Consider the following 26,978-nt stretch of genomic DNA (forward strand, 5'->3'; position numbering starts at 1 on the left):
TTGTGGATTTCGGCGTTGTTATAGAAATGGTCGGGCTCTGCTCCACCCATTAAACCAATGTCAGAAAGGTGTGGGGAGAGGAGGGTTTGAGTATTCTGGCCCTTTGAGGTTGAAGTTAGACTTGCAGGTTTAATAATGGAGTGACAATCCTTTGTCCCGCAGATTACTTTTATATACATATAACACAATTCATACATGTATTACATAAGATCTCCAGAACTTGTAAAACCAGTGCAGCTTAATTATATATGAACATACGTAGGCATTAGTGGGGTTGATGGCTGACTGCACCTACAAACATCTGTGCTAAATGAAAGGAATATACTACATTCCTCAGTGAAACAAAAAGGAAAATATTCAAATAAAATAGACCCTACATTTTTCATTTCACGGGGCCTCTCAGACAGAATTTATGGGCTCAAACCTTGTTGCGCCTCTTTGTGAGTTCACAGCTCTAAAAAGGCTCTGCTGTATGTGTTGGCTAATGCTCTGTTAGAAGAACAATAAACAAAATAGTTTTCAGAAAGGCAACAATAGAGCTCTCGGCTCCGTTTGATACGCGCCTCTATTGTATGCAACTGCATTTTGTGTTGTACAGTTGTCTGTGTCAAAATGAAGTGGAGTGTGCATTGTTTTGGGTGGATGATGCTTTGTAGGACGTTTTGGGGGAGGGCAACTCCGCAGCGTCTCACATTTACGTTGGCGGCGTTGGGGCAATCTTTGACACACACACTCACGTTGGCAATTGTGTGCACAGACATTAACAAAGCCACTTTTGCACTTATGTCGACAGATACACGCAAGGGCACAAACACACCGATGCATATACAGTACAGGTACAAACACACAAACATGCACGCTGAAAGACACACTTAGAAATAGATAGGCTACACCTGGCTACGTGAAGCCTCCTTGCGAGGATTAAATCAGCACTTCAAAAGAGCAGGAAACAAAAAACACTCCCAGCGGAGGAGAGGGGAGCGGCTCGGCAGCAGAGACTGTCATCTCCAGACGGAGCGGGAGAGGAGGGGAAGGAGGGAGGACAGGGAGGAGAGGAGGAAGAGGGCGGAGTTTTCAGGTGTGCTGACGGGAAGGTGTGCGTGTGTGTGTGCGTGTGTGTGTGTGTGTGTGTGTGCGTGCGTGCGTGCGTGCGTGCGTGTGTGTGTGTGTGTGTGTGTGTGAACATACATGCATGTTTGTGTGTGAATGTGCTGTGTGCGTGTTGCTTTCCTGTCTGGTTTTTTTGAGGGTGTGACTGTATTTACAGAGGTGGTCGATGTTTGTACTATTTCTTATTTATAATTTATACTACTACTATTATTTACAGCTCTGTTACTTTCATAGACCTCGTAAAAATGACTGAATATACTTTTAAATTATTTGATCACGTTTCCTTTATGGCCAGTTTATTTTCTCACATAGAACAGACATTTTTAGGTGATTTAAAAAAATGTTTTTTTTATAACATTTTGTTACACATTTTTGTAATAACATTTCAATTTTGTTTACAAACAGAAATTTTGTTTACAAGCTACAATTTTTAAATTTAAAAATGGCGATTACTGTTATTTAAGTACTTTTTTAGATATGTATCTGTTGAAAAGAACAGAAACAAAAAATAAATTGTTACACAGGAGAGTACGCACCGTGTGCTTGTTCTAAAATTAAAAGTGAATAAAACTATATCAACTAACAGTGTATAAAACTAACCATTAACCTTTTTAGTTTAGATTAGCTGATAGTTGCGAAACAATTTTAGAGTAAATTCTGCACTTAATACTTTTTGTCATCGGCATGTATACATACTTAGTTTCTCATGCAGATGTTTTACATGGTAATTTCATAATTTCCAGTAACATATGAAAACATTTTGTCTAGTGTTTCTCTCAACATTCTTTCCCTTTTTTTTTTCCATCAGATACTGCTATGGGAAACTTGTCTCTGTGACCAAGCTTTTTTTTTTTTTTAAATCCTGTGTGTGTGTGTGTGTGTGTGTGTGTGTGTGTGTGTGTGTGTGTGTGTGTGTGTGTGTGTGTGTGTGTGTGTGTATGTGTCCGTGTGTGTGTGCGTGCAGGTGGAATTCGAGTGGCTGCGACAGTACTGGTTTCAGGGCCAGCGTTACACCCGCTTCTGCAGCTGGTGGACCAGACCGATGGAGCAGCTGGAGAAGGACTGGAGACTCATGGAGACCATGGTAAGACAGATCAGTGTGGTGTCACACACATAACGTCACCAACCAGTATGGATAAATCAAATGTATCTCCATTTCAATTTGCTGACTATTTCTTTACCACAAAACAACTATTTTCTTCACAGGTTCAGTTTTACATACTTTACCCTAATGCCATTCCTCGTCTAAAAATTGATTTAAAAATAATTATAAATAGGTTTGATTTAATATACAAAACCTACTTTGATTTGACAATATAGAAAACCACACTCATGGGGGTGATATTAAAATAGAGTATACTGGAATATTATATATGTAAGATACAAACATCCTTTATCAACATATTACCTAAATAATATTCTTAAAAGTATATACTAGAGAATACTAACAACAAGAATAATAATGATTTACCATTTCCCAAAAATATGAGGAGCTTCATGGCTCGTGCAGCCACTTTGCAATAATAAGGATTTCCACCTTTCCAAATGCTCAACATGCCTCCACTTGTGCTTCTTACACAAACTACATAAGTGATCTGCTGTCCAATAATACTCCTCACAAGGTGGGGTGTGTTGAAATTACATGATGGATTGTCTAACTTCTCACCAGGCTGCATTATTAAGGATGTGTCATGCGTTTAATCGTAGCCTCACAGAAGTTTTATTAGAGGGAAACGTGGGCACGCAGCTATTAGTTAGACACCACAGTAAAGGAATCACTTAGTAATGTCAGACTCATAATTAAGTCACCTTAGTCACAGCTCTGTTCGGTACATATGTGCTGCACGCACACACACGCACGCACGCACGCACGCACGCACGCACGCACACACACACACACACACACACACACACACGCAGCGCTGTAGATATAAAGCGCACAAACACACACAGATACATGCTTGGTCTCGCTTTCTCTTCTCCCTCTTCTAAGACACAGTCCCTTTCCCATAGCTGGATTTCAAAGAGTGTGTGTTCATGTATGGATGTGTGTTTAACACCCGGACACCAGAAGCAGCAGGGGGCACTCTTGTATCACTGTAGCAGCCTGCAGAAGGAACGAAAGAGCTGTGCTCTTCTTTTCCTCACTGCTCCCTCGCTCTCTCTGTGTCTCCTTATGTCTCTCACCCGCTCCTGCTGTCTCTGGGAGCTCTCTGTCTCTGTCAGTGTCGAGCGCTGAGCAGTAATCACATCTAATGCTCAGGCGGGGATAAAGACAGGGGCTGGATGAGAGCAGTGCCGCTGCTGCCGACGCCGCTCGGCTCCAGTCATAGTCTCTCTCTCTCTCTCTCTCTCTCTCTCTCTCTCTCTCTCTCTCTCTCTCTCTCTCTCTCTCTCTCTCACACACACACACAGCCGAACAGCCTGGCAGAGGGTGGGTGGGGGTTAGTAGACAGGGGCTAAACTCATCTAGAGCTCCACCTCCGGGCCCAGATGAAGTGTGTGATTTGGACCTGTATTTAGAAAAGGGCATCAGTGAAATGTGAGGTCTTTCTCGCTCTCGCTCGCTGTGTCTCAGTCTCTCTCTCAATGTGTGTCCATTGTCTGTGCTTATGTGTGTGTTTCTCTATATGTCCAAATGTGGATTTCTGTAGCACAGCGGGAACTGAGCATCAGACTTTATACAAACGCTGCAAATCCAATTTTTGTTTAGGAAGAAAAAAGTTAAATCAACAAAATACAATAATTGAAAATAAGTATAAGTAATTATCTCATTTTTTTATATTTCTAATATCTCAAATTACATTGACATGTGTTTATGACAACACTAATTTTACAGATTAAATTCTTAGGTACCAAATTGAATTAATCACTGTGTCAAATCACACAAAGGCAAATATGTCTCGTGCAGAAATGCATATTGAACCTGTGCAGAAATAACAGACTGGTGAGCACATAAAGGTAATGAGTCAATTGTGATGAAAAGACAACATTATTGCTCTTGCCAGCAATATTTACATACATGCATCGACCTCTGATATGCTGATGAATAGCACTTTATAGATGTGACTTATAGATTTTGCTTGTTTTGATAGCTCTGGCTTTTTCAGCAGTTAGATTAAAACACATTTCTCTAAATTACTTTGAGTTATTTAAATTATGCCCCCCCAACACACACACACACACACACACACACACACACACACACACACACACACACACACACACACACACACACACACACACACACTCTTTTATTGGATATATTTTACATTTTGAAGCCAGCAATCGACAGCATAGTGTAATTTAGTGAAATACCAGTGACCTACTGTGTGCGGATGCTGTTTACCATTTATTTACTCACATTTTTTTCCTCTTGCCTGCAGAGTATATTTTAAAACAGCATTATTTTTTTTGTCAAATTTGATATCACCATGGGTATTTTAGAATAACAAATATATGTCTCTTTAAATAGGATTTATAAAATGACACCGTATTGTTTTATACATACCCTGTGCTGTAGCAATAAAGCAGCCTATTGTTTTACCCTGCTAAAATAGCAATACAAACAGGCAGCCTTCTCTCTTTATTGTCATATTTAGCACACAGTGTTGTGGGATGCGCTGGGCTATGTATGCGTTTGTTCGTGTGTACGAGGAATATTGCAATATGGGGTGACTAGCTCCTGTTTATGGATACTGTCTCTCCCTGGGGCTCCTTCTCTGCTCCTCAGCCTGTTGTCATGCAAATGTTCATCCTTCCATTTGAATGACATTCTGATAAAATACATAAATAAATAAATAAAGAAGGAGCCGAAACAAAACAAGTCCACTTGCTCTCGCTCGCCTCTTTTTTGGTGCTTCATGAATTCATGTGGTTCCTTGATGGAAACAAAGAGTCGGGCTCCTGAATAATCTTCAAGTGTGGGTATGTGAATGTACAGCAAAGCTAAAGTGTGTGCATATGTGTGTGTGTGTGTGTGTGTGTGTGTGTGTTAGGGGGGTTGAGTTAGTGAATGCAAGGTAAAGGTTGTTCTGGAGGTTAGAAGAAGGTCAAAAACTTAAAGGTTTTACACTCCCCTGTGATGCAGGGTGCTGAAGTCCGTTTAGACCTGCCTGGCTCACAGCCTCGCGCCCCCTCACAACTCTGCTATCACGGCTATCATACAATAGTGACATTTCCTTAAACTAGCAACAATGAATAGCTACCGTCTGAGTGACAATAGGCAGAGAGTCTTGGCTTTATGAAGAATATTTTAAATACCGGTGTGGTATTTTTTTTTTAATCTTTCCTCTTTTCACTGTGGGGGAGAAGCGACAGCGAGCCCATGAGCACATCTCCTCCATTTTTTTCTTTTTCCCTGTCCTGTGTGTGTGTGTGTGTGTGTGTGTGTGTGTGTGTGTGTGTGTGTGTGTGTGTGTTTTTGTGTGCGTATGTGTGAGCCATTGATGTTAATGTATGCACTCGGCATGACTTTAATTGATTTAGCAGCTCTGCTTGCACAGTACAGCTTTTTCCCTAATTTGTCACTTTCCTGACTTCTGTGGCTGCTCATCTCACAACTTCAAAAGCCACCGGATGCAAAGAGATTTCAATGCACTCCGTCTTCTTCTCTCTCCCTCTCTCTCTTTATGTTCTTTCTTTCTCTTGTTCTCTCCCTCTCTCTCGCTCCCGCTATCTCGCCACATCTCTGTCTCCCTCTCACACTTTCTCCCTCATTTGACAGGGGAACGAGCCTTGTAGATGGAAATCTTTTCAACACATATCAAGGAAATTAATCTACTTTCATAATAAATGGGATCCACTCAGTTGAATACATTTGTATACTTCAAGATGTACAAAACAGGAAGTGGTATCGGGGCCATGTCTTCCTCTACTCCATTCACCCAGCCTGTCAGTCCCTGTTTTCCGATGGTTTGGTCACACACACACACACACGTATACGCGTATATGTAGCCACACATTTTCTTTCCCCTCCCTATGTGACAAAATTTACTTCCCCTGATTTATGATGGAGGCTGGCTTTTTGCATGCATGTGTGTGTGTGTGTGTGTGTGTGTGTGTGTGTGTGTGTGTGTGTGTGTGTGTGTGTGTGTGTGTGTGTGTGTGTGTGCAGAGATGCGCTCAGTGACCATTTAATCTGCTCCCCTCACTGTAATAACAGTCTTCAGAAACAATCTGGACTGCTGAGGAGGGTATAGCACTGCAATCATACACAGCCTGGCCTGGTCGCCATCAATAGCTGATTAGGTTATTGAGCAAACGTGCTGGGATGGGTCGGGGAAGGAGGGACGGGGGTTAGGGAGCTATAGAGTCAGAAACAGAGAGGGGGAGGTAGAAAAAAGAAGGGGTTTTGTGTGTGTGTGTGTGTGTGTGTGTGTGTGTGTGTAGGGGAGGGGGAGAAAAGGGGGAGGGGTTGTGGGAGGAGGGGGGGGGGGGTTCAATGTAAATGTTATTGCTGTGTGAGCTCATTTGATCAAAGTTCTGGAAAGGTTAAGCGAATCCAATCTGGTTTTGTATGGCAGAGTGGAGACACAGGCGCTGGGGAAGAAACCCCCAGGACGGAGAATGGATTATCATATTGGCGCTGGAGTAGCAGGGGCCTCCGACGGACAGTTTACTCTGCCCGTAATGCGTTTAGACAGCAATTGGCCTTAATAACCTTTATTGACTTCAGCGGGTCAGTGCCAAGAATCTAATTATCAAAGTGTATCAATTTCATTGGAGTTTAGAGTTGCACCGCTCAAAATAATTATTTTAAGGTCGGGCCGGGGCAATTAATCCCCTCTCCACTTATTTGATGGCTTTGTAAAACATTATAAATGTTATGGTTTCTGTTGCGCGTTGCACCGTAAATAATTTTAGGGAGCACTTTTTTTTTTTTTTTTGTAATGTATTATTTGGAGAGCTGGGCCAGGTGAAAGACAGAGGCAGCATATTCTGAAAGCCGTAGAGGCTGCAGCTAAATCATGTTGCAGATGTTTACCAGCAGTCATTTTTCTCTCTCGCTCGCCGGTTAACTTGAACAGTTGGGCCCAGTTTTATACCCACTTTATATGCACACATGGAACCCAGATTAATTATAAGTGTGAACTAAGCTGTAAACTGTTTAAAGAGAGTCTTTATTGCTCATTATGAAGCCATTTATTATCTCTTACAATAAATCACAGTGTTTATGCATCATATTGTTTTGCATGTAAAGCTCTATACGGCATAAATAGGCTTATACTTGTATTATATTCCAATTCTTTGTGGTTCTTATATACAGTGTGTGTGAATGTGTGTCTGCATGTGGATTTGTTTGTATGTGTTTGTGTCCATGTGGATGTACGTGTGTGTGTGTGTGTGTGTGTGTGTGTGTGTGTGTGTGTGTGTGTGTGTGTGTGTGTGTGTGTGTGTGTGTGTGTGTGTGTGTGTGTGTGTGTGCGTGCGTGCGTGTGTGTGTGTGTGTAGGTGCAGTGTGTCCACAGTTTGATTGGAGGAAGTCAATGTGCAGCTGCACAGTAGTTTATCCTCCATTGACAGTCAATATGTGCTGTTACCTGGATAGTAGCAGCTGTTTTTCCTTATCACACAACATAGACTAGAGGCCTAATCCACACGTTCATTATTGCATGGCCCTGTTTACCCGTAGCTGTATATTAGCCTGCTTGCTTTGCCCTATTTAGACAGCGCTGTATAAAAAAGAAATTACTCAGAGATTATTGTTATTATTCATTTAAAGAGGAAATATATGGCTGATAATACATTTTACATCACGCAGCAGCTTGTGTTTGGAAATATAAAATGAAAAGAAGCAGGAAGAGACATAGAGAGAGCAAGCGAGAAAGGGAAAGGGAAGAAAATGTAGCGGTGCAAAGGTATTTGCAATTCTCTTTGAAGTCCCTATTCAACAGGGTAAGCTGAATTTTCGGCAGCGCCTGATAGTGTTTCTGCGTAAATGCTTAAACCCCTTTAGAGAATTTTCATGGGCAGATACGCGGTGGCTTGAAGGGAGCGTTTATGTTACCTGGAGCCAATGCAGCCCGCAGCTTTGTACCTAAAGATGTACACTAGTATTGAATGGAATCCCACAGAGGTTTGTCTATGACAGAATCTCGCTGCAACATCGCTGTAAGCCGAAGCAGAAGGGGAAAAAAAAAAAAAAAAAGAGCTTCGAACAGGTTTAACCCTGTCAGTCTCACACACATGCATTTATATACGTGAGCACAGACATGAAGGACAAAAACACTGAGACAGACACAATGATAAACACTCATATGTGCAATTACAACGGTTTCCATTCAGGGAAGTTTAAAAGCAGCATTGTGGTGAAGTTTATTATGGAAGACACTGACTGGATTTTTTCGTATTCATTCCGGTATACAATTTGAACCTCCATTGAATCAATATCATAGTTGTATCGTTATTTTTAATGTTACAAAGTAGTGTAAAAGTGGTTCCTCCAAATATGCACAGACACACACAAACACAGGGCTGTCAATCACTTCAAGTTCATAGTGTTTTACAACGTATGACTGCGTGTAGGACCCAACACTGGCTCATCTTTACTTCTTGAGGGCAAATACTTATTGAGCACTCTAATTTGAAATGATTCGAATTATTCCTCATACACATATATACTGTATATCTGTGTAATTATTTTCCAATACCAGGAAATAGCTCAATGTCCTGAAAACTTTCGTGGGAAGTTCCATTTTCATTCATTGTCTCAGACCTGAGCAAACTTGTTTGGGGTCTGTGTATGACTGACATTGGAATGCATCAGAGGAACTTGGCCATCCTTGACTGTGTGTCACAATGGGGAAACCACAAATGAAACAATGGCCTTTTTTTTTTTCTTTGTACCCATTAGCTACAGTATAGTGTACACCTCATCCTCACAATGAGATTGTGGGGAGTTTTATTGACAGCAGTTTGGATAATTTATTTTTGTTTGTCTGTGAATTGTGATGTTGACAGTGTTTTTTTTCTGTATCAGTGGGCTTTGAAGGCGGCTTGTCTCGTCTTCTTAGAAAACAAATGAGCACTTTACAGAGACTGATCTGCCTTATCCGCTTAGCAGCTGCCTAAATCCCTGCATTTATTTATTTATTTACTTATTTACTTACTTATTCATTTACTTACCTCTGTATGGATTTGGTTTGATTTCTCCCCCCTCTACCCATAGCCACCCTCCATCTCTCCATCTTCCTCTCTTCATCCTTGGCCCCGATCAGCAAGATAAGCCTTCAGAGGAGGGGAGATAACATCCATTTAAGTGGTAAAGAGGAATTATGGGGCAGCCCAGATTAATCACTGCTCAGCTTAATCGCATTCAGTGCGGACGGCGGGGTTGGCTGCAGGGCCCAGCTTCTTCCTGTGTCATACCAACAGAGAGCGAGGGAGATGCAGGGAAGGAGTGTGTGTTTGTTGGAAAGTGCCTCGATGGGGGAGAAAGTCTAAAAAAGATGAAAGAGAGATTTCAGAACATCTCATAGCAAAGCCCGCCCCTCTTATAGCTGACTGGAGACATTACTGCTAACCAGCACTTGACATATAATTATTCCAGTACTTTGATCCAGGTGTAATTGTTTACTCTCACAGGCAAGCAGGTCTAAGTGACACAAACACAAGAAAACAGAACTGTTGTAGTTTTTGTACAATATCAATCTTATTGAAGATTAAATACATGGCCAGGATTTGTTCAATCTTCCTCACGTTCAGAAATAGCAGTAACATATTGCAATGTGCTGCTGAGCTCTATAATCCAGAATGAACAAAAATAGCGCCCTTGTCATCCGGGACTCTGCACACTCACTTTTAATGAAATCATTTAAATCTGAATCTTGATCATCCTCGTCGGGTCCTGTGGTTGATATCCTTATTATTGTTTATCTGCAGGTCGACTCAAATTCATTTCACTTTTATTTGTACAGCCCCTAATCACAGTTGCAGTCTCAGAGGGCTTTGCATCGCCCACACATAGTGAAACAATAAATGAAAGCAATTAATGAAAATGAGAACAGCCCACCACAGCTATAGACCCTCAATGTGAACAATACAAGAAAAAAAGGAATCCCACTCCAGACCTAAGGAGGGACAGAAATAGAATATACCTTCTTAAGGTTCTGGCAGAGCAACCTGTTTTCTGGTATTGTTACACACGTGAGGTCAAACATCACAGGATAAAACTAATTTATGATTTGCATACAATAAATGAACGGAAACGGCACAAAGTCAAACAACAATCTGATACCAGTTTGTGTTTTTTCATCTCTGAGATAGGCTGAGACGGAAGTTTTCCAGTGTGGTGAACGTTTGATTCATGATCAGCCCTTTTGACTGAGTGTTGCTTCAAGTACAGCAAAATAGCAACTACTTAATACCCCAGTACCTCGCTAATTCTTCAGAATCACTGGATCGTGTTTAGAGGAGGGATCAGGGTTTTTAAGTACATAAAGCCTTCTGTGAAAACAATGAGCGCAGAGAATGGCACGACTCTGATGGGAAGACAGTGTAAAATTGTCTGATTCGCTTGAAGACACGCAAAGAAAAGGAAGAAATATGAGAAAAGATTGTTGATGATGATTGTGTCTGTTTTTTTTTTTTAGTGGAGGCAGAGTGGGGTTTAGGTAGGTGTAACAGGGGAAACCAAAAATAAGGGAGGGGGGGGGGGTTGAGGCATTTTTACAATTTTGGAGAAGAGAAAGATAATGGTTAAAATTTAAGTCGGAATCAGAGCTCGCGAGTTAAAGTAAATCAGAAAGAAATGAAAAGGTGATGCTGTAAACAAGGGGATGTGAGTGCAGTCAGGAGGAAGTACAAGTCCTGGGAGCATTGTGGGAAGTTTTTTGTCTGTGCACCTTTCAAAACAGGGCATGTACAGTATGAAGAGGATAACCCGGCAGAGATCAAACCTGAGATGTGTATTTTTCTGGTAAAAAGTCTGAAAGGAAAATCCCTTTTTTTTTTTCTTTTTTTTTTTTTTACACCCACAGTCTGTTTTTGCAGTTTTATCTCTTTTACGTTCACAGAGCTCCGGGCGGCCTTCCATCCAGGTAGCATAGTGCTTCCATCCTGCTATCCTTCCTCTGCAGATAGAGCGATCTGATGGGTAGTGTTAAATGGGTGAGATGTAGGACAGTGTAATTAACGCTAGTCCTTTAGTGGGCCCCGCCTCGCTCTGCTGGGAGCGCCCGATATAGCTCTCATTAATTCCTATTTGTGTGTAATGAGAGGGTCATGTTGGATATAATAAATGGCTCTTTTATTTGTGCGAGAGCTGCAGGGCGGCATCCTGTCCTGGCTAACAGTCTCATAAACACCCGTTAGCCGCTCTCATCAGCCTCCCTAGGTGAGGAGCAATCACACATGCACATGCACACATGACTCAATGGGAGGGAAAGTGTAAATGTGTGGAAAATTCAGGTGGGTTTAGAGGCGCTAGAGTAACTTTAACATGTCCCCTTTTTTCTTTGGCCAAACAACACCGCCATATGCACATCATATGTTTCAAGGTTTGGCAGTTTTTAAATCAATTCTTTACATTTAAAAGACCATAGCAGAAATCAGAAAATGCACATAATAAATTCCAGTGTGTGGTTTTTGGTTCCTTACAGTACTGTCAATAGATAAAGTACTTGATCTGTTTCTGTATGGTGAAAAACGGATTATTTGAAAAGTCCTCAGGGGTTATTTTAAAATGCCCGTTTCCACACAAGTGATGTCACCCAATGTCTTGGAACTACCTCAAAGTCAACTGGAGCCAGAGGATTTTTGGAGCCAGCGCCTATTGGCCCTTAGTGGTATTGCACTTTAGGCCACCTCTGCATTTGCTTCACTTTTCAGACCTGGAGACTACGTCCAATTTTATATACAATTTATCCTCCACACACGGCATTTGCAAAAAGAGTTGGCCACTGAGCTGCATTATAATTAAGGCCTGTTTTGTTGAAAGACTAAACCAAGAATACAATGCCAAAGCAAACACAAATGTCATTAAAAGAAGTTTTAACTTGGCTACTTTTTGACATCAAAATACAATGTAATATAGATGTTTAATTCATTGCAATAATTAGGTACATGATGTAACTCAATACAAAGTGTACCGTATTCACTTTTAATTCTCTTTATTTAATTAGATTATATCAGTGTACTCCACAGGTTTTTAAGAGCGTATACGGCTTTGTTGAACATGCATTGTTGAACGTAAAAGCTACTAGAGTGTGTCTTGACTTCTTTGCCAGATTGAAGTAGACAGCATCTTATAAAGTCCATAATCCAGTTATGTGTAAGTGCTTCATGGTGTGTGCCATTGTCTATTACTGTATAGCCGTGTGGCATGGAGAGAATTGTTGAAGGCAACAGGGCAGCCAGTCTCATGTATTGGGAAGCGGGAGATTAAACACACTCCTGTTTTTTGTCATGTAAAAGAGAAAGTATTGATTACCCCTGACCTTAATAAGTCTTAAAATGAGTAAAACATGAGCTGCAATAATTGAAATACAAAACAAAATCACAAACAGATTGATTGTAAACAGTTTTGAAGTATAAAACAAACATTTCTTACTACTGCACAGACCTGCTAGTAATAAGAAAACAGCATTTTATGGTAGGGAACCTGTAATTTTGCAGATCTTAATCTGTTGTATTTAAGATCCACTCATTCTTTTTCACTGAACCTCTATAAGTAATTCACATTTGACGTCAGACTTGACATATACAGTAAGAAGGCCTGTTTAGTTTTGCTATAGCAGCTCTATGGTTTTCAGCCAGATACAAAAACTGAAGAATCACTATTCTTCAGGCTTCTTGTAGTCAATCAAAACTTTGTTAGCAGCGCATTTCAGCCCCTGCAGGCATACCCCCCCCCCCCCCCCCAACACACTCTAAAACAAAATTCCTCTATGCAAGCAAATATAGATGGATGGAAACCCTTTTTATTGGTTTAGCATTTTTGAACACCTGAAGTATGGTGCAGTGTGTGTAACACTGTAACTCCAGGGCTTAGAAAAGCTGGCTTTGGCCCCAGTCAGCAAAAAGCTTTTTACTGGCAGGAGAGTGAGGTGCTGATCACAATCTGCTATCTAGTTAAAATCTAGACTCAGCTTTCATATACTGAAGGAGAGAAAGGGGGTTTTAACAGAGCAGAAGGTGCTTGAGTGTCACGCTCGTCGCAAACATCTCTGTCCAGCTCCGTCTTCATTGTCCTGAATTAGTCAAAATGCTTCTCAAAGCTTTCTTGTGATGGATGGATCACGCATTTGAGTTGGCCCGCTGAAGAGTTTGCACGAGTGCGTGTGCAGCCCCTGTCCCAGGGCTGGAGAGCTCATTCAGACTCTGAACTATGTGGTTTAGCCATTAAGTCCAACTGGATCCACACTCCTTATCATGAGACAGAGACAAAAGCCTTGGCCGGTGAATTTTTATGTGATATTTGTGGCCCCATTGGACTACGACTTGACAACAGATTTGCCTTTTCTTCTCACCACCAAAAGCGAGCTCCACAAAAGCCTGTGAGTTCTGCTTCATTTGACCCTGTGCAAAGCATATGTCCTTCCGTCCTGCTTGTATTCTGTCCAGAAGATGGACTGCCTTTACGGGCCATAGAAAGCTTCCCTGCCCACTTGAGTGTGTTACAATGCCTTCAAACAAAATCACTTGTCAGGGGCCTTCCCTTTTTTGGACTGTCTCTATCCCCCCGCCTTCCCCAACCCTTTGTCACTTCAAACATGTTACTCTGATGTTTCAGACACATTTTTCTAATGTTTTACACTCCATATAATCTGCTGTGTGTAGCAAAGCCCATTTTACTGGCTGACATAATTGATGGTGCCCGCGACCTTGCAAGGGTCAGTCTGGCAGAGAGGCCTCGGTTTCTGTCGCCACGGTGATTGCGAGAACACATCAACAAACACACGCTTGCGCACAAGCAGATATGCGCACACACACTTGCACAGAATAAAAATAGGGAAACTGGAAGCATTTTCAAAAAATATTAGGTTGTTTTTTTAGACATTGATTATAATGTTTTTAGACATTTGCCAGATTTGCCAAAATACATAATCACAGGGCTGAGTTTTGGCTCAGGTTAGTAATAAGTACTGCTGTATGTGTAGTTAACTGTGCAATATGTCAATTTTTTTAATCACTATAGGATATTAAAATTATTTTTTTTAAAAGAATAAATGCAAATAATTGCCCTGACATACCTTTTAAAAGGTACCTTAAAGTCAAGTTTCAGTTGTAAGAACTGCTCAAAGTTTTACAGGTAATTCAAGCCACAGAAACACTCAAAGAAAAGGCTTCCTTGAATCATATTTAAGAGAACATTTTTATAGGACTTTCTTCTCTAATTTTCTTCACTGTTTTCTCCGACAAATCAAAGATTGTGAGTCTTCAATGTCTGGAGGACAACCCTGACTAGCAATGTTGACACCCTTCAATTCTTTCCACACACACGCACACGCACACACACCAACGCACACCAGCGCACACCAACGCACACCAACGCACACCAACGCACACCAACGCACACTCACTATCAGCCAATCTTACATAATGGAAACTGAGTAAATTTAATTTCAGATATGCCTCAATTTTGAGCCATCTGTAACCATGTGACAGCCGGCAGACGTCAGGAAAAAAAAAAGCACACACACACAGCTTTTTATGACTTCAAGTGTGATGTCACAAAAAAGTGAATGTGGTCTGGGCTTATTTCTTACTGGGCTAATATAATTTTTCCACCGGTGGAGAGTCTCCCCCAAGTGCAAAGTAACACCACGGTGGCATGCAGCAAACACACAGATCCCTTGTCCAGAATGGGACCGGCCCTGGCAGGATCACAGCTCCCTAGTTGTTTATATCAGTGAGCAGAAGCTATCCATTACCCAAAGCAAGGTGCCTGATGCCTTTTTCCACCAGCGGTCAAAGTGATATTGGTTTCTTGTATTAGAGGGGAGGGAGAGATGCCAGCAGCTAAGAGTCTGCCAAACTCTCACTGCAAAGGCCTATGAAATCAGGTGTGAGAGCAGCTGAGCAACTGAGAGTCTGAAGAAAAGGGTTAAACCTTATAACTGGAGATGTGTTGCTAATGTCCTAGCCATGTAGGTAGGAAAAGCAAGTTAGGAAAGACTGGTATTTCATGGCAGAATTGACAACAGGGTTCACTTTAAAAATCTCATATTATTGCTAAAATCTGAAAAAAAAAATGGTTGTCTGTCCTTGATACAATATCAGTATGTTTCTCAAACTCCTTCACCTGCTGTTATTCTCATGTACAAAAAACTCAAGTCTTTTAACAGCTGTCTAAAATTAAAACCAGCAGAGCTCTGAGTCATCATCCTGGTGACCACAAGAGTTTAAACCCCACAACATCTCAACCTTTATGTGGTGATTACCAGCATTAATAAAACAGAAACATTTTCTTTTGTACATCACATGACGTACTCAAACTTGGGTTACTACCAAGAAGACACGTGACTGGATAGAAATAAACTATTCATACAGAACTGATTTTGTGGAGGCTGTCTTGATGCCTATCATCATTATAATTTAGGATCCCAAGCGATTGCTCAACAGTTGCAAACAACAGGATGGATTACTCGTTCGTGCCATGCCAGCCTCTATATGGGCACAGAAACACGCTGGCAAACAGAGACAGACAGGGGAGTCTGCTGGCCTGTTGCTGGGCTCTTACACATGCTTGTGGCAGGGAGACAGGCGTAGAGGTTGCCAGTCTGACAGAGTGGAGGTGCACTTAGGAGGGGAGGCACCGTTGTGGCAAATTAACACCAGCCACCGTCCAAAACTCAGGAATGTTTGGTGTTATTGGTGCGTTTGTTTACCTACTTCGTTCTTAGGTAAACCCTACATCATTTGGACGGTCTATTCTGGTCTACAAATCACCCCTGTCTTTTAACTAGTGAATAAGGGAGGTCACTTTTGGGATTTGTAAGCGTTTGTGGCCTGCAGACGTAAAAGGTTTCCTATATAAGAGGATGCCAGTGAGCTTAAGAGTACTCTGGGTCCCCTGAAAGTCCTGGTCTAAAGTCAGCTAAGGCATTTCATGGGGTGTTAACAGTTTCTCAGACACTCTGGTAGTCAGCTGGTAGCTTTGTTTTATGGAGTGTAAACGTTCAGTTCTGCATGCACCTTTTTTTTAACCCTCCTGCCTTTGAGCCTCTTGGCTATTATGTGACCAGCGACAGATATTGTGTGAAGCTTCAAGGGGATGTACATCGGATAGAACCGTGTACTGCAACAATCCTCCCATTGTATTATTCTGTGTTGAATGAGTGGCATGTTGCTATGTGATAGAATAGACAGATGCTTGTTGGTGTTAAGATACAGTCCTGGCTCGAGGTGTTAGTGAGCTGCCCCAGGCTGCCCTCCAGCCAGCCTTTGCTTGGAATGCTATCATCACTCCGGCTCTCCACCAACCAAAATATCACCTCAGCCTGGCTGCATGTTTGTTTACCTACCCTTCCTCTCCACAGGGCCGGAAATGTTTATGCTTATCGGTAGGAAAATAGACAGGGTTGAATATGGGGTCTGGGGACCAAGAATGGGGGGTACCCAGGTCCTTCTTGTCCTTTCTTTCACCTCTGTTTGTGGCCTGGGTCAGGGGGACATCTGTGGTCAGCATCAGGCTGAGAGAGGTGGAGGCTGAGGACAGCTACTGTCATCGAGGGGTAAATAGAAGGAAAGAAGGGGCTGATTAGTGCTAACACTGGCCCAGAGATAAAGGACTGTGGTCTGGCTGAGGCTGACTGAGGCCGGGCTTGACCAGTAAACAACCAGTGGGGTGTCTAAATGGCCTGGGGATCAGCCTGGGGCTAAACCTGAAGGCCTCTCTCAGCACTGGCTCTTCTAAACACAAGATCATATGTGCACACACTCTGGCACGCAAACACACATGCCCTCATTTTCACGAGGAAGAGGTTTGGCTAACACACACACACATTATCAGAGGCAAGCCCACACTCACACAAATGTGCAGAGAACAAACATGAAGAGAATCCTTTGCACCCACAAATGTACACACTCCCCCGAAGCAGAAGTTGTCACTGGTGTGTTTCATGTGTTTAGTGGAATAGGTAAGCTGACTTTAACAGTGTTAGGGTCTATTTTGGAGACACGTGTCATCAACATTGCTTTGGAACAAAAACCTTGTTGATGTGTTTGCGTAAATCGTTTGTCACATCATTTAACAGTTTGTAAATTATGTGGCTTTTGCTGCTTGTATTGTTCATGTTTTTAGCAAAGTTAGAAAAAGCTCATTGGACAATGCAGTCTTCCAGTGTCCAACGTAACATACTGTCCTCACTGGCCCACTTGGCCAGTAGGTCATCGTTTTGTTGGCTAACTTATGATTCAATTTCTTATTAATACGCAAACAGACAGGAACAGAATTTATATTTTTCACCTCCCGATACAGGGAAGCATCAGAAAGTTGTGAGAATGTTCCTGTTGCATGCGAATGAAAGTGGCACCATGAAGTGCATGGAACTAAGAGAAGCTATAACTGTGAGTAAGTACTCCAAGACCTGAACTGTGAAGCGATGGCACCTTGGTCCTCCAACATATTCACCAGATTTGGCTCCTTGCAACTTCTTTCTGCTGCCCAATAATTTGTCACAAACTTTGATTTGCACTCTCTGATTAAATTTCAGGTACGTGAAGGAATCGCAGAGACACCCGGCCAGCAAATTAACAAAAATGTGTGTAACTCAGGTGCTGCTGTTGATCAAGTGATGAAACTTGGAATACTTACTCACAAATATGAAAGCTTATCTCTGCTCTGTGCACGTCACAGTGCTGCATACCATTCTCGCGCAACAGGAGTAGCCTTGAAGCTTTGTGATCCAGCCTAGTATGTTAGTGACCTAGGTGGGCTGCCCAAGCATAGCCTATGTATGGGAAATCCTAAGAACAGCGTGATAAATAACTTAATGGCGTTTGTTTGTTTGTGGGTGTTCACTCCAAGTTCCTTGGGTCTGCTTGAGCGAGCCACCTGTCCACCTGTTCAACGAAGAGCAACCCCGTTGTTGTCTTTCCTCAGAGGTTGCCACCAAACTGTACAAAACCTACCACAGTCGCTCTTTTCCACCCAGGAGTGCTGCTACTCCCACGAAAGTAGAAAGCCCTTGTTCCTTTTTGCAGCCTCATACATTTCATGTGCTGACATTTTTTGACTGCCTGAACTTTTACTGGCCCTGGGCCAGCGGTTACCTCGGACTCTGTCTTCCTTTTCTTGTTATTTGTTTTATTCCCTTCCAGTTTTGGGAAGAATTGACGTGAGCTCAGAAAGACGTTACGGCACATTTTAGATCAACTGCGAAATGACTTGCTCTTCAGCGTCGTGCTTGAAACATCCAAACTGTGCTCCACGGCCAGCGTGGCAATGTGATGTCTACCAGCTGCGATGGTGATACAGTCTGAATGCACTTTCTAACACTTTCTTAGCCTGTCATTCATCCCCAGAGGACAGGGTTTGAGCCAAACTGAAAGGCACAGTTTCCATAGGGAGTACAGCCGGCCCTGCCTCCTCCTGGTCACCGTAATCTTTGGTGTCTCCTCAGAGTCAGGTGTAATCAGTCACACGCCGCCACATGTTTTGACACCTGTCTTGTGTGGTGTAGAGGACGTAAGCATATTACTCCTCTCCTTTGGAAACACACACACACAGACAATCAAACCTATCTTCACATGAATTAAGACAGACAGGTGGATTGTCAGAGAGGGATTAAAAAAGAGGGAGAGGAGAAAAAAATGAAGGTTGCCTTACACTGTGGGTTTTTTGAAAAGAAGGTTGGATGACTTGGGAGGCGAGTGACTGTTAATGGGAAGAAATGAACGTGCTTGACTGGTGGATGTGACGGGAAGAGACTGTTCTTAACAAGGCGTCAGAGTCAGTCAGAGTTACAGATCCATCACTTCTCAGAGGCTGGGCGAAGGAGGGGGGGAGACATTTAAGGATATTCAGAGAGGGAGAGAGTCTGTGAAGGGTAGAGAAGAAGAGGGAGACGGTAAGGGGAAAGAGGGATTTGAGTGTGGCTGACAGCGCTGCATTTAATTTGGGCTGCCAGATCCTTTTTCATTTGACTCCCTCTCAACCAGCTTAGAGGCTGCGGAGGACTTGGAGGCGAAGGTTTGCCAGGATGTCTCCGATTAGCACTGATGTGCCACGTCACACTTTAAGCCGGCCTGTAATTCATGTTCAACAGGGGGATACTCACACATTACACTGTGCTATGCAGGACGTGATTAATTGACTCACACTCTAATATTGGGTGTAATTTGCCCATCCTCTGATGTGAAACTGACTTTATACTAGACTTACTGTATGCTGCCGTCCCAGGGATGTTATAATTGAGTCTTGGCTCAGAGCTGTGTAATTTCTAAACTGAGGACAGAAGCTCAAGGATGGCAGGAATAGCTTCAGGTAGTCTCTCCACTCAATTCCATGCTGTGAAATATTTAGGGTTTGATTGGGATGTGTCTTATTCAAGGATGTAGTGGGGGTCAACCAACCAATACCATTTTAGCCACAATTTTAAAAAGGCTATTACCTATTTCAAATATAAATTACAGGAAGTGACAACAGGGTGAGTTTTTTTTTTTTTTTTTTTTTTTTTTTTTAGATTATCCAGTGATTTAGGTCCTACCGGAGTTTACACACCTTTCCATTCAGTCCTACTTGATGCACCTATTTCCCACCACTGCTTCTGTTTTTCAGACGATGCTCTTCCTGGCTACTGTGGAGGAGGAAGACCAAGCAGGGGAGGGAAGGAGGGAGATGGCAGAAATTCTGCTGTCGGCCTTGACAGACAGACACCAGCAAAGACAGACATGGAGAGACAGGTAACATAACCGCCTTTGTTCCTTCCATTGGTCTTTGAAAAATAAATCTCTCGACTGATAACTGAGGCAGTTAAAGAAGCTTTGTCTCATATTTAAAATGGAAAGACCATCACACACAAAAGAGATTCACTCCAGACATATTCTGGCATATTAACTGCTTAGTATTTAAGATTTTATGTCAAATTGTAACCGCTGTCTGTTTTTCACTACCTTTCTATTTTATTTACTTAATTGAGGTCATAAAATACATGCTGTATGAAACCTTATAGTTTTACATTGAAATTAGACTGGACAAAATTGCAGGATATACATGTTCATGATTAGAAACTCTAGTGGTGGTAGTGGAAGAGGATCATAACCAACTTCAAATCCTTTTCAAATCATCAAGCTGCAGGCGAGTAGCGTAGGGATGAGTGCATTTTCATTGATCTGCACATACTGAACAAAGACAAAGGTGTGGAGTTACATTGAAAACATTTTTGAGGGGAAAACTCTTAAATATGTCATTTCCATGAACAGAGATGAGTTTTTAATGCCAGGAGAGGGACTTAAAGGAAATGGAACACGGCCAAAACTTAATGCACACATGTTTCTTGGATTACTATATCAATACACAAGCAGAGGTCACAATCAAGCCTCATTTCACTTGTAATAACCAGAGCTATTGATATGTTGATTGATAGCGAGTAACACCTATTCGTTTATATATAATCCTCAGTCAAATGGTGGCGACTGATAGAGGCAAAATCCTCAGACTAGATCACAACATCAAACAAAAGAATCAGGAAGCATCACATCAGTCTTACTTTGATTTAATGTGCATTGATGATTCCCTGTAGAGAGCTGATGTGAATTCCACAGATACACACTGGTATGGTTGGTGTTTGTTTGCGGTCCTTGGGCCTGGCAGCTATCACAGCTATCACGGCGACACGCGTGTCTTGGATAAGCCCCGTCACTTCCTTCCTCCTAGATAAGGAGAGAGCTGAAGGATCAGACCACTGGCCATTCATTCAGATAAAGAAAGGCCTCACACATGCAACCCAGTGTTATTTTAGCTGTTCATTTTCTCAGTCACACTCCCCCTCAGCACCAGCAAGGGCACACACAAACACTGGCATGCATGTATACACCAGCTAACACTGCATTCACATATGTTTCACTGCTTATTGTCTCTATCAACAGATTTGACCTCAGTGTCACACACACACACACACACACACACACACACACACACACACACACACACACACACTTTGGAGCAGACATGATCCAGAGTCGAGTTAAAGTCCCAGAGGCAAAATCCTCAGACTAGAAGTAACTCAAAGCAACATCTTCTCTTTTGAAAAATACATTTTAACTTCCTGCTGAGGTGCTGCATTCATTTCCATGGCGCCCCTCTGTTTTGAGTTGTTCCCTCCAGTTGACCCTTAGCTGCGTTCCGCCCAGATGCGCCTTGTAAACAGGCTGTTTCCACACACCTTGCTTTGCTGTGTCGACGCCTTGTGCCTCACAACTCTGATGTAAGGCCCCGTTTTGATAGCGCATTCTAGCTGCTGAAAGCTAGAAACCATCTCGCTACTCTCACCCCCAGCTGAACATCAGCACCCCCCCCCCCACACCCACACACCACCACCACCACCACCCACACAGCATTGTTACCACCTACTAACCATGTCTTAACCCTAGACTTTGCTCAGCCCACCCTAAGATCCTGACAAGCAGTATCACAGACCAGGACAGGAAATGCTCAGTCCTTGTCGGCAGGGCAGACAGACGTTTACTCTATCAGCAGTGAAAGACTGATTAGATTAGTTTTGGCGGAGGGCAAGCGTCCCACACAATATGTTTGAACTCCAGCTGCTCCCGATGCCTCCTCTTCCCTCTCCACACATTAAATGTCCATCGCTAACCTCCACCGCCCCCACTTACAAAAAAGCCAAGGGTCATCCTGTCAAGTGGCTGTCAACAGATAGCATTTCCACAAAACTAAACACATGGTTATGTGCAATGTTAAGTGGGACGTACTGGTACTGATTAGAACTTCGCAGCTGATGGGGGTCAAGGATTCGCTTGCTAGTTCTTTGAGGCTGAATAAAAAGTTCAAATTACTTTATGCATACTGCTATGAGGCAAAGTTGTTTTGAATGAAAGAATATTACAGCGTAAGACATACAGTGAGGGGATTTGGTTCACTTCAATCAGGTATATTCAAACCATCATTTATTTTCATAAAAAGCACTCACCAAAATAGGACTCTGAAAATTAATTTTCTGATTCATTTTGCTGCTTTTTTTTTTTAATTTTGCGTCCCTAATTAGGTTTCCACACAATATTCAACAGGCAAGCTTTTATCATAATGCTGTCTTTTGTTTCCATGGTTTCCATTCAGCACATAATACTTGCAAAAGGATGGAAAGGGGGAAGAAAAGCATGATTGATGACTCTTGCTAGAGGCCCATAAACATAAACAAGCAGCACTGATTGATTAAGTTTCTCGCTGACTTTTGTTTCTTAAACACCAGTTAAAGTAGCACTCTGTGCGCTGGAACTTGGGCCTACTAGCTGCCATTTTCTGCCTCTGAGGCATTTTTAGCACCAGCAAGAAGGAAAGAAAGAGGAATTGGACCCGGTGACCAGTGGTTCCTCACAAGTGACTTATAGGCACTCAGAGTGAGTGATGCCTCAGCTCAGCATGCTAGCAGGAGCAGTCCATTCATTCACTCTGAGCCAACGAAGTTATGAGAGCTTTTTTATTCTTATGAGCTTTTCTGGTAACTGGGTTTTCCCGATGCACATGGTGAATTCTTTGATAGATGCTGCCCTCCACGTCCCTTCGGTAAATGCCCCATGAGTACCCGGGAAATAGATGGATTATTATGTGGGTGGGTGACTGTACCGCAGCAGAGCAGTTCAGTATGCCACACAGGAAGTGTAGATTGAAATGCAGAACACAACCTCCAGGGAACCGGCCTATTAGGATCGGAAATGGCACATCCCAGTGGCGCCTAGGAGGTTTTAGGTTTTAAAAATTCATAGATCACGATTCACATCTATACAATTACAGGTAATGAGGGATTCACATTGGAAGTATGTATACAGGAAACCCAACATTTGTCTATATTTTCGTTTTAAGAGGTGTTATATTTCAGCGTACGAACAACAGTTCTGTATCTGTTTGCTTACAGTACGTGTAACCTCCTGGATGGGATGACCTTATGTTGACCTTCCAAAGCCGAGAGGTCACTGCCCTGCCCAACAGAAAGAAAACAAAATGAAATAAAAAGCTTTGTCACAGCCGGCGAGCAAACACTGAAGGGAACAGCTGCGAGTTTTGTACTGACCATGCAAACTGCTGTAGGCTTTGTAAGGTCATTATATGATAATGAAAATCATTACAGAATTACATGGGGGTTTAGGACATGAGAGCAGCAGGGAGGGGGGGGAGGGCCACATTGGGTTTGATAAATGGACTGTGAAGGTGCCCATCTGGCCCTCTCTATGGCTTTTTCTTCCAGCTCTTTTATCCACTCTTGTCTTTTACTACCCCTCTTTTCATTCCCCTTCTCTGTTCTCCAGTGGGCCAATGTAAAAACGAGCAGGCCTGTAGTGAAAGATTAACAGAGTGCAAACCCAACTCACCTCTGTGTAGGAGAAAAGAGGAGGGGAGACAGACGGAGGTGTTTATGACCCAAAGCAGGGTTTGTGCCTGACTTGGCAAACCCTGTCCTCCCATCTCTCAGTGTGGGCCGGTAGGAGAGAAGGCAGCCATTGACCTTTGGCATCAGAAACAGTTGGACAGCTCAGGATGTGTGAATCGCCGTAGTGTGGCGGCACCAGGGTGGTAATACATTACAAGATTTAAAATAGTCCTTTTCACTTGTGCCTTCCTCTGATTAGTTTAGAAAGAAAACAAAGAGGTGCAAATAAATTTGTCACTGCTGCAAGTTAGCAGCATTTTTAGTTCATACCATCTGGCAAGGGAGATCCAGTAAATTCATCTTCAATCGAGATGTGATGTCAGACTTTGCAAATAAACTTAAGCAGTTTTCTTCACAAGAATGGCAATAGGATATTTGATTTTTCTGTTTACCGTTGTTAAAGCTTTGTATCAGTTAGAGATAATCTAGTTCTTCTTATGTGTCTATTTAGCTAAACTAAAAACTTTCATTTCATTTGATAGTCAGATGTCCTTTGTTATTCCATTCCAGTGACCCTGTGTAAAGTCAAGGAGTTGACCCACACTGTACAGGTTAGAGTGTCACTATAATAGCTGTACACTCAGAATCTGTGGCGTAGTACATCTGTTGCCTGTGTTTATTACTTTTCTCTAACTTGTCGAGAGTTAGTGAGGTCTTTCTCCCAAGACAAAGGATACATCAGCTGACATGGCCAGCGGAGGTAAGGGACGGAGAAGGAGGTCCACGTGTTCACAGCTGCACTCATCACTCAGCTGTCCAGCTTGACCCATGACCCTGCAGGGCCGTGTCCCAGCCTCCGTCGGCTTTATGTTTCCTGCCATTGTCATCCTCTCTTGTCCTCACCTGGACAGGCCGCTGCTACACAAAAGGTCCAGTCTGTCATCAAAACCAAGGGTCACCGGGGGCCAGCAGGGGCTAGAGAGCCGAGGTTGAAGCTGTGCCCAGCCGGGGATGACCCCACCAGTGTTGTCAGCTACCAGTTGCACCCCTGTGGAGATGCATAGTGACACAGAAAAAGGACGAGAGAGCTCTTCGTCGGTAGGCACTTCATTCCACGAGTGGTGACACTTCTTTTGTGTGGTCCCTGACAGACCCCGCCCCGATTCCTGCACTGGGGCGGGAGAGAGAGTTCAGAGACAATGGAGGCCCCTCTGTCCCAGATGGGAGTTGGAAAGATTGTCAGTGTCGTGTCCACAATAAAGATGGACAGATCACAGCCTTGTCTAATGTAGCCAATGACCTCCTTAAAGCCTTCCAAATGGAGGCACCATACTGCATAGGATTGCTATCATGCCATAGACAACTAACCTTTACACACTCAAGGGTTTCCTGGAGACAAGTTCCCATACAACTCTTGCAAAGACGTCATCTGTTCATCTGTCACAGCACTATTGAATGGGAAGAACACTTGAGAATGCAGGCAGTCATACCATGACTTTCTTTCATTGGGCTGAATTTGACCGGCGATCACGTGCATGGGTTTGTGAATCAGGGCTTGTGGCGTACACTGAAGAAAAGGTGACATTGGGCTAATTAAGTAGGTTGAATTAGCATAGTGCATAGACTGGCATCATAAACCCAACACTCTGGTTGGGGGCAGGTCGGACCGGGCATGTTATCAACCACGCCTGTGTGATGGAAGCTGCAACTCGAGGTGATCAGATATCCCAGTCAGCAGCCCAACATTTGCCTCATCCTCACCCCCACAACAGTGACATTGTTTTCCATGCAGAACAAATAGTCCTAGCTCTGTCTGTTTTCCTTGGCATGAGATACCAGCCAAAAAGTTTTGTTGGCTGCGCCCTTGTTTCCCTTTACCTCAAAGGTTTGTTCTCTGCAGTGGTGGGCAAACACCTGTGTGTGGTGGGTGGAACTCTCAACCCACAACCATATTTCTCTATCTCTCTTTGTCTGTGTGTCTTTTGCTGTGTACCACCTACGTTTGTCCTCATCTACATCGCTGTGTTTACTTGGTTCAGGGCATTGAAGGAGAAAACAAATAAGGGCAAGTCATCTGCCTCTTTCATCACCGGCCAGCCTGTAATTAGCGCAAGCGCAGTGGTTAGCCTTAGACGCTGTCGTCTAATTTGTCTGTCTTTATCTAAAACATGTCTGTGTGGTCCCTTAGACCGGTTACGGTTGTGCAGCGAAATCATCTGAGGCCTGGGTGTTTGTGAGGTGTGTGTTTGTGTGTGCTCGAATGTAAATTATGAATTATTCTCTCATGCACCCACCCCTGTTAAGCAATCAGTCAGTTATGCATGACATGTCCTGACCTCAGCAGAACCTCACAGCTGCTGTTGCTGTAGCAGTCGTCCTCCCATCCTAGTTTGCTCCCAGGCTGGAAAGTACATCAGAGTACGTCTCATTCCTGCAGGAATGTGCTTTGAACAAGATGACTGATGATTCTATTTCTTTACCTTCTACTTACTGTACAAACAAGTTCTCCCCATGTAAATAGGCACTTACTTCTATCTTGCCTGGTTCTCAAACAAGTCAGTAATTAGCTGTTGAGGTACATGCTTTCTCTCGTTCTGTGGTTAAGTGTGGGAATGGCAGGCTCGCAACTGGCAGGGATCAGTATCAGACTCACAGTCACTCTTTGTTAAGTGCATTCAATTATTCGCAGGTTTTAATGGAAACAGTAATTTCATAATTACGTATTTCACAGTAAGCGCTTGGCAATGAAATGTGGCACCGAAAGGGAGAAAGAGAGAGTTGAAAATGTCATTAAAAGTCCCACAGCTATTTAAACACACTTGTTGCTGAGACAGTTGCCCATTAAATGCTGCCTTTTTTAATATGGAAACAAGATTTGTGTTTGGGAAAGACAATGTGGTAAGGGGTGAGGGGGCATGGTGTGGGTGGTTTGGGCCTGTTTTACTGGTAGTCAGGAAAACCAGGACATTCTTTCTGGTCAAACCCAACATCCCAGAGAGCTGATAGAGCATAATTGGGTGAGGATGTGTGGCAGGCATGTGAAACAATCAGCGGGAACGTAGCATTATGGTACAATGGAGATTGTGCTCACCAAAACTACTTTAGTTTTTGCGACTGACAGTTTGAACGACTATAGATTTATCTCATCTGAATCCTGTTTCTTATTGGTTGGATAGCAATTTGCCTTAAAATATTTAGTTGAAAATGTACCAGTTTAGGATATGTATGCTGAACAAACGTCACTGTTGTTGTTAGTGAGTACAAGTACGGGGCACAATATGGAGCCGGAGGAGGCTATTACTTTCATGAGTATGTATTCCAATTTACGTTGCTTGATCAACATCAGCGCCTGTATGACACTTTTTTTTTTTTTTAAAC

At 42.8% G+C, this 26,978-nt stretch overlaps 1 protein-coding gene across 1 annotated transcript in view; it reads left to right on the forward strand.

Moving 5' to 3' along the window:
- Positions 1-26,978, forward strand: part of fto (FTO alpha-ketoglutarate dependent dioxygenase) — a 120,125-nt gene that overhangs the window by 34,693 nt on the left and 58,454 nt on the right. Inside the window, exons 7-8 of the mRNA XM_069173866.1 lie at positions 2,075-2,194; positions 19,835-19,959. Coding sequence (XP_069029967.1) covers positions 2,075-2,194; positions 19,835-19,959 — 245 coding nt within the window. The remainder of the gene's footprint in view (positions 1-2,074; positions 2,195-19,834; positions 19,960-26,978) is intronic.

Source organism: Embiotoca jacksoni, unplaced genomic scaffold (genome assembly GCF_022577435.1).
Source record: "Embiotoca jacksoni isolate LCO1_2020_lvr unplaced genomic scaffold, fEmbJac1.0.p SCAF_6, whole genome shotgun sequence".
NCBI classification, from domain to species: domain Eukaryota; kingdom Metazoa; phylum Chordata; class Actinopteri; family Embiotocidae; genus Embiotoca; species Embiotoca jacksoni.